Consider the following 18,538-nt stretch of genomic DNA (forward strand, 5'->3'; position numbering starts at 1 on the left):
TTTTTCTAATGGGCTATATTCCTTCTTGTTTGAATGTCTGATAATTTTTTACTATAAAGCAGACACTATGAATTTTACCTTATTTGGTGCTGGATATTTTTTATTTTTTTAAGTTTATTGATTTATTTTGAGAATACGCACACACACATGCACGGAAGCTGGGGAGGCACAGAGAGAGAGAGGGAAAGAGGAATTCCAAGTGGGGCTCAAACTCATAAACTGAGATCTTGACCCGAGCTGAAATCAAGAATCAGATGCTTTACCAACTGAGCCGCTCAGGCGCCCTGCTGCTGGATATGTTCGTATTCCTGTGAATGTTCTTGAGCTTTGTTCTAGGACACATTTGAGCTGCTTAGACATGATTTGATCCTTCCAGCCTTGCTTTGAATCTCTGTTAGGTAGGACCAAAGCAGCATTTTAGTCCAGGACAGACAGACTTCACCTCACCACTGAAGAAACACCCTGCTAAGCAGTGTGCCCTCTCCCGGTGAATGTGAGGGTTTCACCCTGGCTGGTGGGACAGGACCCATGTCCAGGCAGGTGTGAGCCTGGGGTTGTCTTTGGTCCTCAGCCTCGGTAGCTTCCTCATACACTCTTGCCGGGGCGGGGCACTCGGCCAAAGAGCCTGGTGCTCTCTCCGTGGAACTCTCTTCTCTGGGACTCTCCCTTGTGACATCTGGCCGCCTTGGCCTCCCAGGCCTCCTGCTCCATCTCTCTCACACAACCCCGAGCTCTCCAGTCTCAGCCTAGAAGCCTCCAGGCTGCGAGCTGGGACTCTCGGAAGGTTCATCCTGTTCATTTTCACTCTTGGAGATTGCTCTCCTTTATCGCCTCATGTCCAGTGTCTTGAAAATCCTTGTTTTATTTGTTCAGTCTGGTTTTTTAGTTGCTTCAGGTGGACAGGGGAATCCGGTTTCTGCCACTTTTGTCTGGAAGTGGAAATCCTGGTTCTCCCTTGAGGCGGCATAAACATTGAGAAAGAGGAAGGGGACCGTGCGGAAGCATCCACGCAGCCGTTGGTTGCCCTTCACGGGGCGGTGGGGGGAGGCAGTGCTGGTGGAAGTTACAAGGAGCTGTGCTACTTCTGAGGGACAAGGACACTTTATGGTTTAAAGTGAATTCAGCACCTTTGGGCAACCACTCATTGGGGGACCATCGCGTGCCCATGCGTGTAGCTGTTTGGATTACAGTACAGAGGAGTAGCTGATGGGTAGTTTTTCTCTTACTGTTCATGCTCAACGTGTTTAAATTGCCAAAATTACCCTTTTAAAAGTCTCACTTTGGGAAAAGAAGAAAAAAAAACTTGGCTTTTTAAAAACATCATTAGTGGTGTATCTTTTATCAATAGATAGTATATTCCAAGATTCCACATTTCACGTGGTTTGTGGGTGTTCTTTTCACTTGATTTGTATTTAGTGCCTCATTTAACCACATCACCGGTGCCTCAGCCTAAAGAACATCTGCATGGGTGATGATCATGACCAAACCCTGCGTCATCATTTTTAAACATGGTGACCCATCTCTGTCCCAAGGTTTTTCTTCACAGGTTTTATCTTCTAACTTATGACAGTATTTATGTTGTAAAAGGGCCTGGGTCTTTCTTAAAGAGGGTTTAAAGCGTCCTGAATTTTGTTATTGGTAACCAAGCCCTTTAAGTTGTGGTCCTTGGGGTCCCCTTGTATATCTGACCTTCCCGCTTGGTCACATTTCCTGACGTGATTATGGGTTTTTACAAGGCCTCACATCTAACAGATGGATATCAGCTAGCAAACTCTTTAGACTCTAACTTTTGCTCAGTGTGGTGAGCCTCTCTTCTATGAGATTTTCGTGGTTTGCTTAAAGAAAGGACTAGGGTTGCAGAATGCATATAAGTTAATCCTTCATAGAATTGTTGGGCCGGGTCAGACTGGTTTGCACTGGCTGAATTTCCCAGCTTCCCTGCCTTTGGTATTTTCCTTAGCGGTGTTTGTAGCTAGGAACTCAGATGCTGCAGACTGAACAAGGTGGAAACGGGGAGCTGGTTTTCTCTGCTGGCTCCGCGGTCGTGTCCCCCAGGTCACCAGCATGCTCTGATCTCATGTCTCGGGTCTGAATGGCACCTCCGTTCTTCTCTGGCTCGTTGAATGTTGTGAGAAGTAATGAAATAGTCCTGATTGGGATTTATAAGCATTTTAGAAGTTGAAAGTATAGCTTCTTGTCATAAAAGGGAAGACAGGCTTTTGTCCAACTTCAGCAGAAGCTAAGGGGGGCTGGAGAGACCTGTATTTCTTGTATCTAGCTAGCACTTGTTGCTGATGTCGGCAAAATGCAAAAGGAAATTTAATTGTCCGTGTTGCACAAGCATTGTGATCGTGTGTGTGTGTGTGTGTGTGTGTGTGTGTGTGTGTGTGTGTGTATTTAATGCTCTATTTTATTTCCCATAGAATTTGTGGTAGATTGTCGAAAATTTTTGGACTCCAATTCTCTGGGCCTAACCGTCGCGGCTCTCAGCAGCTATGACCCTCAGATGCGAGCTGCGGCCTACTACGTCCTGGCGGCCTACTACTCGCAGCTGGAGGGGGCACGGTTCCGAGAGCAGCCCCAGGTGAGCACGCTTCAGGGAGCCGGTTCTCCGCCGCATCCGGTAGAAGGCCTTTTGCGTAACACAGAAGCGTGTTGTCGGGAGCCTTCTGATAAGGAACCGAGGTCCGTTCCCCTTCAGGGAGTGATGATGCTGGGGGTTGCCTCTGCTTCTCAACTCCGGGGAGATTGAGAAAGCTCTCCCCTTTCGACAGTCTTCTTGTGCGGAGGTGGGCAGAGCGGTTCGGTTTCTTTGGCCTGGGCTGTGCTGTTACCCAGGACGCACTGAGGCTCAAAAGCGTGTGCCCCAAGGTGGCGGGGAACAGGAGCAGACTGGGTTGTTGGGGTGTGAAGCCAGGGTTCTCTCCACCCGTGTGCACCTGCCTGGCTCCTCAAGGGACAGCAGAAGCACTCTTAAGATGGCAGTGAGCAGGGACGTTGCCTTTATGTGCGTCCCAGGATGTGAGGAGCAGGCCACCCGGCAAAGCTGTGGTTTAAGCTGCACGAGTCGAGGCTGATCACAGCTGTTCTGAAAATTCTTTTTTTTTTCCCCTTCTTCTTTCCTGGTTTTAAGCTACTTTACCTGTTGGATGTAGTCCGGAATGGGATCCGAACTCAGAACATGAGACTCACCTTTACTTTGACTCTCTTCATTGCCAAAGCAGCCCTGCAGATTTTGAAACCAGGTACTGCTGGTAGGACTAGGTTGGGGTGAGGTTGAAATGTCGAGACTGATCACGTCCACTTGTCGGCGTCAGTCCCGCAGGCGTGGTCCGTCACACGTGTGAGAAGGGACGTGTCCGGGTTATCCAGTGGCACGGTCGTATTCAAATGGGGAAGCAGTCCCCCGCCTGAAGCCCCCATGGTCACATAGCTTGTCCGAGGCCCCACAATTCATCTGTAGTCAATTCAGCTGTTAGAATTCAGATCTAGTGTTCATTTACTCCTGCATATTTTTTCTTCTCCTTAGAAATTACTGGAGGAAAGCAAGTAATTGGTCATTTGTAGACTCTAAAGAAAAAGACTGTTCCGAGAAAATATCTTAGCAGAGGCCATGGTGGTTGGTCTTGGCCTTCTGTCCAGTGCAGCCTCTCAGACCTCATGTCAGGGTCAGGGGCATAAGCAGCAGTGGGCACGGGGTGGCTCCGAGGACCCAGGCGTCTGGACAGGTTGGAGGTGGCGATAGAGGGGGAGGAAGCATCTGTCCCCATCGGCCTCGTTGCGTTCCAGAGCCAAGTGCCCCGGGGGTATCTGAGCGTCCTGTGCTGTGACAGTGACCTTCAGTTGGAGGCCGATGGGGCTGGGTGTCAGCCATCTGTGTAACCAGGTTCCACTCTGCGTACCAGCTGGTTGGAGCTTGCGCAGTGGGCTGCTGGCTGGGGAGGGGCAGCTCGCGGTCTCGGAACCGTGAGCCAAAGTCTGCACGCAGCACAGAACTAAGGTGCCTTATTGCAGCCTGATTCTCGGGAGCTGCTAACCTGGATAAGGATGCAAAAGCTCCCCGGGGGGAAGGGATTGATGTCTGCCCCCCCAGATCCCGTTCCCCAACTCCAGTAGAGCACGAGGGTCCCGCTGGTGCCTGCTGGAAGCCACTGTCTGCCTTTGTCCTCAGAGGAACACATGTACCTGAAGATCAGCAAGTTCCTGCTGTCACACGAGTACTTGAATATGAACAAGGTTCCAGGCTTCTACCAGTTCTTCTTCAGCTCAGACTTTGAGGTAATGCTTCTCGAGTCCCCGGGGGCCCCCAGAAGACTCCTCTTTTGGACTTGCAGCCACTGCTGTCCTTCTGGCATCCTCGCCTTGCTCGGCACGGTTGGTGGCGTGGCTGCGCGAGCCGTGTTGGAGCAAGAAGATCACGTGGTCTTGCTCATAGAAATGCTTTTCACTCCACGCGTTAAGTTTTAGGTGGCTTCTCACACCTTAAAAAACTTCTGAGGCCTAAGCTGTGTGGCGTTCTCGTATTTTCTTGGCGAATGGCCGGGTTAAGCATTAAATGTGCTTTTGTAGGACACCTGCTCGAGTGGACACAGTGCGGTGTGTGAACTTGACCCGCTCCTTTCCTTCTGATCTGAAGGAACCGAATCGGGTGTTGAGGGATTCTGATCACATAATCAGAAATAGACAGACTGTTTGCTGCCGTGGCTGCTTCCGTTGCCACCACTTGAAAATGGTGGGGTCGGAAGAGCCGTCTTTCACTTGCGTAACAGTAGTTTCCCGTTTCTCCTGGGTCACAGCAAAAGACGGAACAGGAATGGGTGTTCGGGATCCTGCGGCAGGGGATGCGGGACAAACACTGCTACGAGCTCTACGCCCGGCGAGGGGTCTTCCACACCATCCTGGCCTTCTTCAGCAGCCCCCTGTGTGACGACGAGGCACAGGTAGGCGGGCCCCGCGGTCTGTTTGAGAACGAAAGGTCCGTGCTTTTGCTCACGCTTTTATTTGGAAGTCAGACCCGTGTGAATTCTAATCCCAGCCTGGATGTGACCAACTCACTCATGTGACATTAAGCTGACTTCCCACTAGGGGAAAGGCTGGCACTCGCTGCTCCCGTTCCCTGTTGAAATGCTGTTCCTTGTGGCTCCTCTCCCGTGCCCTCGCCTGGTGGTGAGGTCTGTGCAGAGGGCAGAGCCAAAACAGCGATCATGAACCTTTGGAGCTGGCTGCGAAGCCTAGCAACAAATTACCCCCATAAATGACTGACGTGCTTTTGCGGAGACCTTCTTGAGCCACCAGTATTTCACTAAATGCACAGAAGCTCGAAACTCAGCTAGGAAACAAGAGTCGGGAGTTGAAGCCGATAGTCTTGCAACCAGGGAGGGAATCCCTTCAACCGAGAGCTTGTGTGTGTATGTGTGTGTGTGTCCGTCCCCTCAATGCCCTGGGTGGCTGGAGGGAGTAAGTAGGGAGAGTTTTCAGTATCTGGATTAACTTCCAGCCCCGTCAGCTTTTGTGTCTGACCGGATATAAAGCCTGTATAAATAGGAGCAAGTCAGAAGCAAGAAACACGCTGGAAGAAACTTGAGTCTGGGTATGATAGTTATTTCTCCCGACGAGGGAGAATGAGAAGATACCCACTTCACAGCTCCAGGGGCGGCCCCATTCTTATGTCCTCCCTTCCAGATGCTAAAACTGAAGGGACAAAATGGGCCGCCAGCTGTTTGGGCTAGAAATGGGTCCACATCCCCTGCCAGGCTCACACTGGGCCATGTGCTTTCCGAGCCGTGTCTTTCTGCCTGTGGGTTGGTTCCTTACGATGGGTTAGCAGGGGCGGTCAGCCCCAGTGCCTGGCACTTGCCATGGATGTCTGTGTCCTCTGGCCGGCCATGGCCACCACTCTTACAGACGTGGCAGAGCCAGCCTCTTGTGCGGCCAGCGCCCGGAAATGGATACGACATACCGTTAACGTTGTTTAAGTTGTTCCTTTCACCAGGTAAGTTCAGTTCCCCTACTGAGAAATAACTCTTCATTTTGGGTTTTCAGATTTGGATTCTGGAAATTCTACAGAACGCTGCCCGGGATGCCCAGTCTGCCTACGAGATCCTACGGGACTATAGCCTTTTAACGTGGGTTTTACACATCCTTGAGAGCAAGTAAGCGCCTCATGTGTGAGCGGTGTGTCGAGTGGGGAGAAGGTGGGGTGGAGACCGTGGTGTTCACTGCTGGCTTTAGTGGTGACTGGAAACGTGCCGAACAGTCCGTCCCGTCTAGCGGTCGCCCACCAGGAAGGAGAATCGGGGCCCCACCCTGGGTTGCAGCATTTGGAGGGCAGGCTCCCCGTTTTCACGTGGATGCTGTGACTTTGGGGGCTGCGGTGGAGGTGAGCAGAAGGAATCGCTGCGAGAAGGAATAGTCTGCCACCCACCACCAGGCGCTGCCACTGTGGGCATAAGTGTGTCCCGAGGTGCCCCCCACCCCTGCTCCAGCCGAGGTCGCTGAGAGGAGAGGATATGGCAGCGAGCGTTCCGTATTTGGTTTCAGGTTTCTGGAGACCCAGCTCCTGTCCAACATAATCTCCTTGCTGCACACACTGTGGGTGACCAACCTGGGGGACAAGGGAGTGGAGTCTGAGGGCCCGCCTCCTCACAAGCCAGGGTCCCAGGAGCCCCCGAAGCTGCTCGCCCTGCACCTGGTCAACGAGTTCCTGTATGTTCTCATTGTGCTCACAAAGCACCTGAGGTAAGCCCCTGCCCGCCAGGCGTGACCGTGTCACCTGTGGACATCACCGCTCAGTGGTCCCCTTGGTCACAGCTTCACAGGGCTGAGCCACACGGCTGCTGTCAGTTGTGGGTGACGTTAGGAAACCTCTTAGCTGTTTCTGCTTTTCTACTTCAACTTTATGAGGCTCCTTTCAAGACACCGAGAACTTAACACTCTAAACACCTAAAACCTGTCATACCAGATGGCTTTTAGCAGACAAACAACTCCCTTGATATTTTGATTCAAGCACTCGTGTATTTTGTAGAAAGAACGTATTTTCCATCACCTTAAAGCGTGTTCCCAGACTTGCTTCTGCCTTCGTTAGCCTGCCCAGATTCACTTATCCCAGAATCTTCTTGAAAATTTCAGTATTTTCATATGACCTCTTAGAAGAATCCCCCTGATTTCCTCAAAGAGCTACACTCTCCTCAGATCCCACCGTCTTAGAGAAAATAGAGTCTGTGCACTCAGAGTTCTGACTTAGGAACAGGGGTGTGCTGACTGGAACCAGAAGATTGATCACAAATGGATTATAATCTCAGAGTGAAAACTTTCTTGATAGAGGACAGGGCATTTGGTCTTAGGTTGTTTTGAATTAAGTTGTTAAGTCAGTGCCGACAGACCTGTTTCTCATTTCGGGGTCGTTGAAAGACAGGTTGGTTTTTGAGAACCGATGGCAATTTGAAATAATTCTAAAATCGTGTGGAGCAGGTGCTAGCGTATTTTAAATTCCCTGGGGTTCAGAACGTATTTCTTACCGGTGCCCATCGTCGGGTTGGACCACGGATGGGGCGGAGTCTGAGAGGCCGTGAGGCACAGGGAGCCCACTGTCCCACAGTGTTGTGTCAGGTGGCTGGTGCCCAGACGCTCACACTCTCTCCACCTCACTCTCCCTGGTCAGCCATGGTTTCCCAGAGATTTCTGTTCCTCCGGCATGGAGGTCGGACTCCGGTCTCCACTGTGCCTCCCCTGCCGTGGCTTGCTCTCTCCTGTTCGTTGTGCTGGTTCCATGCTCCTTGTCTGTTGTAAAGGCACACTCCGGTGGTGGGTGGGCCATTTGACCCTCTGGGCGTTGCCCAGCCACCCCCGTCCTGGGCTTTGGGACGAGGAGGCAGCTTGGGCTCAGTCTGCGACGTTGGCTCCCGACAGGCCGACCTTGGCCCCCGCCCAGCTGACCAGCTTCTTCGGGGCGCTCGAGTCCGTGCTGAGGTACCGGGCCACCGTCATGCAGGCCTTCAAGGACATGAACCGCTTCACAGTGAACGAGACAGTGCTGTCCACCAAGGATGTCCTCGTCCTCCTGCACAAGTGGAGCCTCATCGAGAGAGATGCCAAGCTCCAGGACGACCTGAGAGCAGCCATTGAGAAATACGAAGTCAAGGAGCTGCTGAGTGAGTGTCGGGACCCGACTGTCTGGCGTTCCCCAGACTGTGCCCAGCTCCCCACAGAGCACCCAGCGGTTTGCCTCTCTGAGCAGCGTTTCCGAAGCTGTCGGGGCTTCGGAACAGGGCGCACCAGTCCTCGTAGCCCTGCAGAGGTTGCTGGGGAGGCCTGGCTTTGAGCTCTGGCTCTGCCACGGCCGGTGCTCGCCATGAGGGGGAGGGGCGGTGGTGAGGATGAAGCGGGTTCATCGTGATGGCAGCGGGGACCGTCACAGGCCCACGTGGAGCACTCGCCGCGCTCCAGGCGTAGGAACGTGTCCTGTTGGGGCCGAGCCCTCAGGGCCTGTAGGCCGCCCTTGTGGCACCCGCCCGCCACCTGGAGCTGCGTGGGGACGGGGGCGTCGGTCTCACTGCCTTCCTTTCCGTGTATAACAGAAATGTGCAAGGATAAGAACAAGCCCGCCGTGCCAGCCCGAGCTAAAGGCCCGCGGGGCCGAAAGAGGAGGCCTGGGGAGGCGGAGGAGACGACCGACCCTGAGCCACAGGCGTCCACCTTGGAGACGTGCAAGGGCCTCCTGAGGTCCATACTGACCCACTGGGGGCCCGCGTTCCCCGGCCCTGACTGCGCTCGGGGCCCCGTGGACGGGGCTGCCCCTGAGAGCGAGGCCCCGGGCCTCGCGTGCGCCGCCGCCTCCCTGGCGGTCGGCTGGGTGCTGCGGTCGGTGGCCGAGTGCCCGCCCGGCAGGGCAGAGGCTTTGGGACTCCTTGGCTGGCTGAAGAGCCACATCTTGCCACAGCCGGTGGTCGTGGCAGAGCTTCTCGGGGACCGTGCTGTGAGGAGTAGCATCTTCAGGCTGTACAGCCAGTCCTGCAGCGCCGAGCAGCTGACGGGCCCCGCGCAGAGCGTGGCCTGCCTCTTCAACACGGTCATGCTGCAGCTGGCGGCCCAGGGCCCGGCGGGGAGCGCCTTCCGCCCGGCGGTCGAGACCCTCTGCCTCTCGTCTCTGAAGGAGAAGGACGAAGCCACTCGAGGTGAGGCTGGTTCGCTCGTCAGAGGCTGAAGGAATGCACCAACGGGTGCGGGGTCCGGAGCAACTCCCGGTCCTTGGAGCCTGTCGGGGACCCTTGATGAAGTATGGATGGGGCCCAACCTAAACCCAGTTTGCCATGGGGCCGTGAGCGGGCAGGGAGGAAGCCTCTGCTCTCTGGTCAAGTGCCAGTGACGATTGTGTTTGCAGTGGAGAAGCAAGTGCCCCTCAGAACCGCTGCACAGCAGCGGCTTTGCTACATCTCAGCCATTACTCAAGTGAAGATTACGCTTCACAGCAGTGCGGATGGATGCGTGGGTACAGATGCGTGTGTGTGTATTTGCATATATGTGCACAAGCACGAAAATACGCACACAGTTTATGTGCTTGGCACTTGGCAGGTGCTTAGTGAGGGATTAAGTGCAGGAATGAATGAATGAACCAGCAGCAAAGGCTTAAAAGGCTAAGGAGAACAGAGGGAGGCTGACCATGTGCACGTGGCCTCCTCCATCTGAGAGGGTTGTTCCTTTCACGGAGGGATGTAAGGGGACCAGGAAAGAGAGATGGGCCAGCAGCCGAGGCAGGTGAACTCACCCTGGGAGTGACCTCTTCTCTCATCTGGATGCCGTCAGGGAGTTGAGTCTGTGCCTGGGAAACCCTGTCCTCTGGCCCATGCTATTGACGAAATGGTGTGAAGGGATCCTTGGAACCTCTTCTCAAACCACGGTTCTGGTTCTCAGCACGGGTGGTCAGGACCAAGAAGAAAGTTGGCTTGTAGTAACTTTTTTTCACGTTCCACACACATTGATCAAATAGAAAGATGAATTTTTTTAAAAGAAAAAAGATTAACCCCAAATTTAAGCAAAATTAATTTGTTTTGAACACCTGCTCACCTCCTGTTGCCAGAGGCATGTGGCACCGTTTACTTGGGTACCGAGCAAAGCTCCCATGTCCCCAGGCGTGTGGGTGGGGTGACTTGTTTTCCAGCGGAGTAGCTTTGTGTCCTGATGGCCTTGTTGCCCTCTTCTTCAGCCACCGCAGCGTTCCTGGTGTCTCTGTACATTAAGGACGTCTGGCTGGGGGCTCAGCGGCCAGACACCCTCCTAACCCACATCCAGATGATCCGTGACGCCACAGAGGACGCGCCAAAGGGTGAAGAGGAGGCTGTCGTCATGCTCTGCAAGGACATCGCCGCCTTGGTCCCCAACGCTTGACGCCCTGCCCTCCGGCGCCTTCTGGCACCAAGTTCTAGAAGGTTAGTTGAGTCGAGGGTTTCCGTGGAAAGCACGTATAATGACAAGTTCTGTCAACGTTAACTCCGTTTCCTGACAGGCGAAGTTGGCTTTGTTTAACTCAACGGTGAATGATAAGCTCCGGGGACTGTGCACACAAAGCGGTCAAAGCCGAAGCAGGCCTGGGTGCTTCCGGCCCACAGGCCCATTCAGTGTTCACACGGGGAGGACCCTTCCTCTTGGCTTCAGTGCTCTTCAAAGAAAATACCTCAAGTTGAGGTAACGCTTCTGAGCACTGAAGGGATTTGTGGATATTAAAGCTAAAGGGTCCAAGAATAGAAGGCGTCAGATAAAGGAGCATGAGGAGAGGTGCTTCAGCTTTTCTTTCCGGTGAAGTCTTACACAGATGTGTACAACTTCTTGAGTGTTAATTATTTTAGTAAATAAAAGGGTATTATGCTAAATCCTTACAGTATAAAAGCGATTTGATCTCTGTCTTGGGAAGAAAGCCTGTATTTTTTTTTTTTTAATTGTTTCAAAGGGAGGATTTGGGATTCTATAACTTGTTAATAAACATCTATTTTTGTTACGCTTTTGTGTTTTGCTTATGGATGGTAATAGGCCGTTTCATTTCACAGCAGCCTGCGTCGTAGAGGGTCAGCACCTGACTCTTAACCTTCCTATAGCAATTGGCACAGCGGCTGGCAAACCCAGTGGAGTTGTGGAGCCTGGGTGCTTAGAGCTCGGCGTGTGCCTGCGTCCCTCCCGCACGCCGTGGCCCCCGGTTGTTTTTAACGACCTCACGTTTTAACCAAGATACGAGTGACACCTGTCTGCCTCCAATCCCTTTACCACGTATGGGCTCATTGTCTAGAAAGCAGGGGGTGGACCCTCCCCTCTGCCCACCCCCCCCCCCCCCCCCCCCGCCCCCTGACACAACACTCGCAACAACGTTTTCTGAGAATATTCCCGTCAGAATCCTGCTTTTAGGTTCAAGTTAGAAGAGCCCCGTGTTCTTTCTCGCCCCTTTTCTGCGTCTCTGGAGCTCGTGAGCCTCCCCTCCCTCGTCTCCCTTTCTAGCCCACCACCCCCGAGTAAGGCGAGGCTGAGTCTGCCGTCAACTTGGGGAATTAACCGTCAGCCCGCGTCGGCGGCAGTGGGCTGTGTGGGCTTTGTACTTGGGCGCCGTCTCCCTGCCAGGGCCAGGCTGTCGGGCGCTGGAGGACTGAGTCCGTCAGAGGGCTCACACCAGAGGTCCCATAAAGTCACCCAGATGGGACCCATCCTCCCAGCCCAAAGACTTTCTGTGGCAGCATTCTGATGCAGACCCCCTCCCCTTGGGCTTTGTCTTTTAAAGGCTTCGGCTGGGGGGGGGGGGGGGGGTCGGGAGTGTGACCGCAGTCAGCTGGCCTGGCAGGTGTGCGCCACCCTGTCTGGGAAAGAGTGGGAGTCAGTGGGGGATGGGCAGCTTCCCAGGCCCTCCCTGGGTGTCCTGAAGAAGGTTCCAATCAGCTTAGAACTCAGGGTTGCTAAATACTACGGCAGTTAGTAGTTGAAGCTAAAAAGTGGCCCAGTGAAGATGAGCGAGCAAATTTTTTTTAATTTATATGTGTTTTATTTTTTTGCCCTTCCCAAAGTGCATAAGGAGTAAGTATGCTGCTGAAATGCACTAAAAATCTGCAATATCTGGGGCTACTTCCCCGTGCTAGCCAGGCTGCTGCAGGCCCTGGATGATGCATGCCAGTGCCCCCTCGTATAGCGTATCTTGACCCAGTCACGCTTCCTGCTACACGTAAGCAGGCTTTTCGAAGGCACTTGTGGGTCCGGGTTGGTTTGAGTTCACCAGGCGTTTGCTGACGTCCAGGCTACAGTTGAGAGGTTCTGTCTCCCGGGAGGGGTCCCCCCTCCTCGTCCCTGTTGTCAGCTGCTGCTGTGGGGGTCCCCATCGAGACCCGGCTCCCAGAAGAGAGCAGGGTGGGTCTGCGGGACAGGTGGGGCAGGGCGGAGGGGCTGCCGGCCGCAGCCACCGCTCAGGGCGGGATGCTCTGCTGCCTGGCTCCTTGCCCGAGCCCGGGGGAGCCTGTGGGGTGCCTCTGGACGCAGAGCGGGAGGTTGAGGCCGCGACTCCAGGGGCGTGTTGGGTGGTGCTGGGCGTTGTTCCTGTGGACAGAGCAGATGGGAGGCAGGCATCAGAGCTGGCGAGAGAACTTACTGGATGCTTTCCTGTTACACCCCGCTGCCGGCCCAAAGCCCGTAGAGAAGGCACGCGGGGCAAGGGCACCTCGGCCAGGGGAGCAGAACCTGGGGGCGGGTCAGCCGGTTCACAAAGGTCACCCCTGTGCAGAAATGGAAGATGACAGGCAGTGCTTGACGGTGACCCAGACCCTACGTTGACGACTAGTTCTCTCTGAGGTCACGTCTCCCTCATGTGTCCGTTCACGACGGGGAGCGGGCAGGCCGGCCTTCCGTCCGTCCACAGGTTTGAGTGTAGAGCTCAGGTACCTGTGCCTCCAGCCAACTTGTATCTCAGCCAGGAATCTGCTCTCTGGATGCCTCTCCTGAGCGCCAGGGGCAGTGGGCACGGCCGCCTGATGTGAGCCGGCCCGCCCCGTCCCGCGTGCCCTCCATCTCATCAGTGATGGGGGACCGTGATCGCCTCTTAGGTGTCATCAGGGTGACGTGAGGTGATGCGTGGCCGGAGAACTAGTTTCAACTAGTTGCAATCCTGACATGAATGCGGAGGCTCAGAGAGGGGGCCTGAAGGAGCAGAGCCCTCCTTTCACATGATGCCGGCAGACCTGTTTTTTTTTTTTTGAGGCTTGAAAGAGCACCTCCTCAGGGAGCAACCCTGCGTCTGTCTCCCAGATCTTACTGAAGACCCAGGTGGCTCCCCTGAGCCCTCCCTGTCTGTTATAGTGTCTGGAGGGTGCTTTCTCTGGTGCCGGGGAACAGCATCATCCATTTGCCCTGTAAAGTTGCAGCCCTGAAGACACCCGGGACCCCTCAGCCTCGGCCGCCTGTGTGCCCACTGGGCCGGGAAGCTTTCTCTTGCAAACCGTCCCTGGCACAGGGCTGGCCACGAGCCACCTCAGAAAGCTGGTTTCGTTCATTTATCCCCCAGGTACCTCTTGGGGCTATAAATCTGCCCAAATTTCACGTGAGTGGTAAAAACTAGAAGAAAAGGACGGAGGTCTGCATTTGCTCAGAAGCTGGCCCGGCCTCCTCCCGTGACCAGAGGGAACCGGAAGTGACTTGGTGAGTCACCCCTGGCAGGGCAGGGTGGAGGAGGGAGACGGAGCCCCCTTGAAGCTGGTCCGGGCGTGCACAGATGGGCAGGTCCTCCCTGAGCCAGCGGCGGGACGCCCCCAGGTGGCGAGGCTGCCCTCTCGTCTTTCAGGGCCTTCCCGCTGCCTGCCCCCTCCTCTCAGAGCAGCTCTGCTCATCTGCCTGCTGCTCAGCATCCTGTGCCGGCTCCCGGTCTCCACTCCCCAAGACTGCCTGGCCCATGATGGTGTCCGGCCCCAGTCTTCGCCCGGGATCGCTCTGCTACCTGGCCCCACGTTTCAGGGGAGTTTGGGCAGCCCTGGTCCCATCAGCTAAGGCAGAGATAGGCAGTCCCTTGTTATAGGGTCCCTTGTTAGGACAGTCATTTTAGACCGCAGTAGCCGTTGGGGGCAGATTAAGCCAGAAGAGGAAATCGGATGTGGTAAGCCAGTTGTCTAGCACAGGAATTAACATCTAATGAGCTTGGGTCGCCTGGGCGGCTCAGTCCGTTGAGCGTCTGATTTCAGCTCAGGTCATGATGTCACCGTTCGTGAGTTCGAGCCGCACGTTGGGCTCCCTGCTGTCAGCACAGAGCTGGCTTTGGATCCTCTGTCTCCCTCTCTCTGCCCCTCCCCCGCTCGCTCCCTTGCTCGCTCTCAAATATAAATAAACATTTTCAAAAAATGTGTAACGAGCTAGGTTAATTACTAGCTAATTCTTGGGGCTCCTAGATCTTACCGAATTTAACCCCTAAGGCACATAGTAGGTATTCAATAGCACATGGTGGTCATAGATGCCTAAGTTTGGGTCCCATTTTCCTGGTGAGTTGTTTGGCAAGACCTGACTGGCGTGTGGGGTCATTTAGGCTCTATTTTCTCTAACAACTTCATTGAGATACATACAGTAAAGTTCACCCGTTTAAAACCTAAAACTCCAGATCTTCAGTATATTCCCAGAGTTACACAACCATCAACACAATCTGCTTTAGAATATTCTAGATGTTTCATAGCAATGGAATCAGTCATACAATACAGGCCCTTTTGTGTCTAGCTTCTATCCCTCAGGACAGTGACTCTGAAGTTCATGCATGTTGCAGAAGGAATCGGTGATTTATTCCTTTTTGTGGCCACATAACATTCCGCTGCGTGGACGTGCGGCCGCTCGCTGTTTAGCCACGTGACTTACCTGTACACGTGCCGTCCCCCCCCCCCCACTCCCGCCACCCTTACTCACCTCACCTGCGAGGACCCTGACCAGGACATGTAGAGCAAGATGAGGAAGAGAAGCATGACGAAAAATGCCAGGCTCACCCAGAAGGCAATGACAATCAGATCTGCGGGAGGGAGAGTGCATCTCAACGTCACTGTGACACCACCAGAAGCCCACGGCGAGGGGACGTGAGGGCCCCCGAGCAGCGTGGAAATAGGGCCCCGAGTGTTGGCATTCTCTCGTCTTCCGGCCTCTCAGCAGTGACCACCGGGAAGGTTTTTCCACTGACAAGAACCTTGGGAAGGAACAGGCCGGCAGGGAAGCGGCCTTTTCCCAGAGCAACTAGCTTCAAGGTCCGTTAGGGTGACCGTTGAGGGAAAAGCAGTGAATGAAGGTGGGTGGCACCCCGTGGATTTGCTTTTTCAGCTGCTGCTGCTGTTCCCCTCCTTCCCTTTCTCCCTCAGAGGGGGGGAAGCAGGGGCCGTGGGCCACTCATGTGACAGCCAACCTCCCCTCTGCTGTGAGGGCCGCAGGGGACTGTGGGGACCGCTCCGTTAGAGGCCGCTTCAGAGACCCCTTCGGAGTCTAGATTGTGGTGCTGCAGTGCTCCTGTGGCGGGCAAGGCAGAGTTTTTCCCCCGGGCCTCCCTGGCCCCTTTCTTTCAGGGGAAAGCACCCATTCAAGCCAGGCTCTGCCAGGGGCTGATGAGGATTCAGACGGGACCACGCTAGCACACTGGAAATCGCTGCTGATGTGGGAAACTAAGGCAAAAGAAAAGCTAAATTCCCTTACTGCCTACAGCCCATTGATAAGTCCTTGAGGCAGACAGACTGACCTTCCTCTCAGAACTCAGTTGCCTGGATGATGACCCTTCGCTAAGGGGCAGAAGGTAACCTTAGCTTAACATTATCCTGACCCCCAGGATCCTGTAAGTGTCCTTTCACATAGAAAAATTCCTTTGGAAACTTCTTTTATCTCAACTCCCCCCCCGGCCCCCCCCAAGATATATGCTGGCAATCATACTCCAAGCTTATGGCCCCCTGATATACATCTGAAGGGTCCCAGGACTGAGTTTCTACTAAACACTAATGACCTTTTCCTAACAACAGCTAAGGCCTCAAGGTCCTGAAAACCTTGCTTCCAAAATACCTTAGAGACTTACGTTATCCCTAACGCCCTCCCAACCTGAGGGTATATAATCAGTCACTCGCCACAACCCCACTGCAGCTCTTTCTGCCCCAAAGTCCTGGCCCCTGTGGTCAAATAAAACCACCCTTTTGTGGGGCACGTGGGTGGCCCAGTAGGTTAAGCGTCCGACCCTGGATCTCGGCTCAGGTCATCATCTCACAGTTCAGTTTGTGGCATTGAGACCCGCATTGGGCTCCGAGCTGACAGCACGGAGCCTGCTTGGGATTCTCTCTCTCTGCCCCTTCCCCACTCACACCTTCTCTCTCTCTCTCTCTCTCTCTCTCTCTCTCTCTCTCAAATAAACGTTAGAAAACACCCTTTTTGCACCCAAGACATCTAAAGAATTCTATCCTTGCCGTTGACTCTGAACCCCAACGCTTCAAACCACATCGGCAGCCGCCTCTGTCCTGCACGCCCCTCCCCCAACACGCTCCTCTGAACTCCAGTAGTACTTCCGATGATACACCTGCCTGCTCCATGTTGTATTCTGTTAAACAAAAAGATGTTTATGAATGGGTAAACAAATGAGGAAATGAACAAACTGAATGAATGAACGAATGAACGAATAATGGGGTATTAGAGATTTGTGCATCACCTCCACGAATATGGAAGTAGAGGCCCCAGGGGTAAGTAATGGTACCTGGAGTAAGGGGTGTCCCCTGTCCTCTCCACGGCCCAAGACAGGTAGAAGGAGAAACTGAAGGCCCGTCGATCTTAGACCTTAACAGCATCAAAAAAACAGTCCCAAGGAAAAGATGCCGTACTTGCCAAAGGAATCGAGCTCCCACTGCCTTGTAACAAGGCATCAGTAGCTTGGCCTTCACGCTCCAGAAAGACCAGGACAGCAAAGACCCCCAGGCTCCCACATGCTCTCTTCTGTCTGTCCTTGAGCTGAGAAACTGACGGGGGTGCCCCTGAGCGCCGACCAGGCTAAGGAGGCGTGTGGGCTCCTGGGAACTAGGGAGCGAGGTTGTTACTGTCTGTCCTAAACTGAAGGACTTTTGGGAGGAGCCTCTGAGTTTCTCAGCATTCCGTGACTGCTCACCGCACATTATTGTATAACACCTGCTGCAGCCCCACTGGCCAGTCAACATTTATTTTATAACTACCGCAAAGTATGACAGTATAAATGCTTTCAGAAGTTTGGGGTGTATTCCATAAGGGTGTTTTATTTTTTTTATTTATTATTATTTTTTTTACATTTATTTATTTATTTTTGAGAGACAGAGCACAAACGGGGGATGGGCAGAGAGAGAAGGAGACACAGAATCCCAAGCAGGCTCCAGGCTCTGAGCTGTCAGCACAGAGCCCGACGCGGGGCTCGAACTCACAAACCGCAAGATCATGACCTGAGCCGAGTCGGATGCTCAACCGACTGAGCCACCCAGCCACCCCAGGCGTGTTTTAGATTTAGGCAGACCCCACTGCTCTTTCTCCTTCATAAAGAGAACATAAGGTTGGAGATCTTCAGCGCCTATATGAGTGCCGTCGGGACCTCTAAGAAAACAGCTTCGGAAGTTTGGCAGCTGAGACCCACCCCCACCCGCCTCCCCTTCTCCTGGGCTCACACTTGTCCACTTGGCCCTTGGTCATTATCCCCACATACTGAGCAGAAAATGAAGCGACACCTTTCACAGAACACCGTGTCTTCAGAGAAGTGAAATTGGAATTTTTTTCAGACCAGAAAGGCGATCAGCAGCTACTCACCACTTCCTGTACTAAATTCTCTTTCGTTATGGTCCTGTTGAAAAGGGTGGCCAAAAAAATAAGAGTTCTTGTTCCTCTCCCTGCTGAAGGTTCAGCCTTAGTGCTCGGACAGAACATGTTGTTCCCGGACAAGAGCTGTCATTCCCCAGTGTTGGAATTGTTTAAACATCACTGAGCTTGTTTTTACAACAAGGAGCACCAGGCTGGCTTGACAACAATACTAGTCCAGCCGTGGAAAACTTCCCTTCCCTTTCCTTCCCCTCCCCTTCTCTTTCCCTTCCCTTTTTCTCCCCTCCCCTCATTTACTTCCTTTTTCTCCTCTCCCTGTCCCTTCCTTCCTTCCCTCCTTCCCTTCTCTTTCTTTCTTTCTTTTTCTTTCTTTCTTTCTTTTTCTTTCTTTCTTTCTTTTTTTCTTTCTTTCTTTCTTTCTTTCTTTCTTTCTTTCTTTCCTTTCTTTCTCTCTTTTTCTTTCTTTTCTTTCTTTCTTTTTCTTTCTTTTCTTTCTTTCTTTTTCTTTCTTTTCTTTCTTTTCTTTCTTTCTTTCTTTCTTTCTTTCTCTCTCTCTCTCTCTCTTTCTTTTTCTTTCTCTCTCTCTCTCTCTCCCTCCCTCTCTCCCTTCCTTTCTTCCTTCCACCACACTGGCAGAATGAGGGGACTTAGGCATCCACAATTAACTGACAAGAAGAGGCTCTGATGGCATGGTGGGGCATCACACTGGGGAATTTCTCATCCCACCTTGGAGCTGACAGCTTAACCTGATCCAAGTACT

At 53.3% G+C, this 18,538-nt stretch overlaps 2 protein-coding genes across 5 annotated transcripts in view; one reads left to right on the plus strand and one right to left on the minus strand.

Moving 5' to 3' along the window:
- URB1 (URB1 ribosome biogenesis homolog) overlaps positions 1–18,538 on the plus strand; it is an 83,141-nt gene that overhangs the window by 61,487 nt on the left and 3,116 nt on the right. For 2 of the 4 annotated variants that reach the window (XR_002072713.2, XR_008422423.1), the window contains exons 31-40: positions 2,424–2,584; positions 3,134–3,245; positions 4,172–4,278; positions 4,797–4,940; positions 6,043–6,152; positions 6,541–6,738; positions 7,909–8,150; positions 8,577–9,173; positions 10,202–10,424; positions 13,523–13,656. Coding sequence is in view for 2 of the 4 variants with exons in the window: in XM_053903137.1 (XP_053759112.1) it covers positions 2,424–2,584; positions 3,134–3,245; positions 4,172–4,278; positions 4,797–4,940; positions 6,043–6,152; positions 6,541–6,738; positions 7,909–8,150; positions 8,577–9,173; positions 10,202–10,383 (1,853 nt within the window). In the remaining 2 variants the exon portion in view is untranslated. Of the gene's footprint in view, positions 1–2,423; positions 2,585–3,133; positions 3,246–4,171; positions 4,279–4,796; positions 4,941–6,042; positions 6,153–6,540; positions 6,739–7,908; positions 8,151–8,576; positions 9,174–10,201; positions 10,991–13,522; positions 14,046–18,538 lie in introns of those variants that run through there. The other 2 variants (XM_053903137.1, XM_019420189.2) reach the window with 2 other exon arrangements.
- MRAP (melanocortin 2 receptor accessory protein) overlaps positions 11,982–18,538 on the minus strand; it is a 23,395-nt gene continuing 16,838 nt past the window's right edge. Inside the window, exons 2-3 of the mRNA XM_053903138.1 lie at positions 14,899–14,998; positions 11,982–12,561 (exon numbers count right to left, since the gene is read on the minus strand). Coding sequence (XP_053759113.1) covers positions 12,432–12,561; positions 14,899–14,998 — 230 coding nt within the window. The 3' untranslated portion in view covers positions 11,982–12,431. The remainder of the gene's footprint in view (positions 12,562–14,898; positions 14,999–18,538) is intronic.

This window comes from Panthera pardus, unplaced genomic scaffold (assembly GCF_024362965.1).
Source record: "Panthera pardus isolate Hobbes unplaced genomic scaffold, ASM2436296v1 HiC_scaffold_16, whole genome shotgun sequence".
NCBI classification, from domain to species: domain Eukaryota; kingdom Metazoa; phylum Chordata; class Mammalia; order Carnivora; family Felidae; genus Panthera; species Panthera pardus.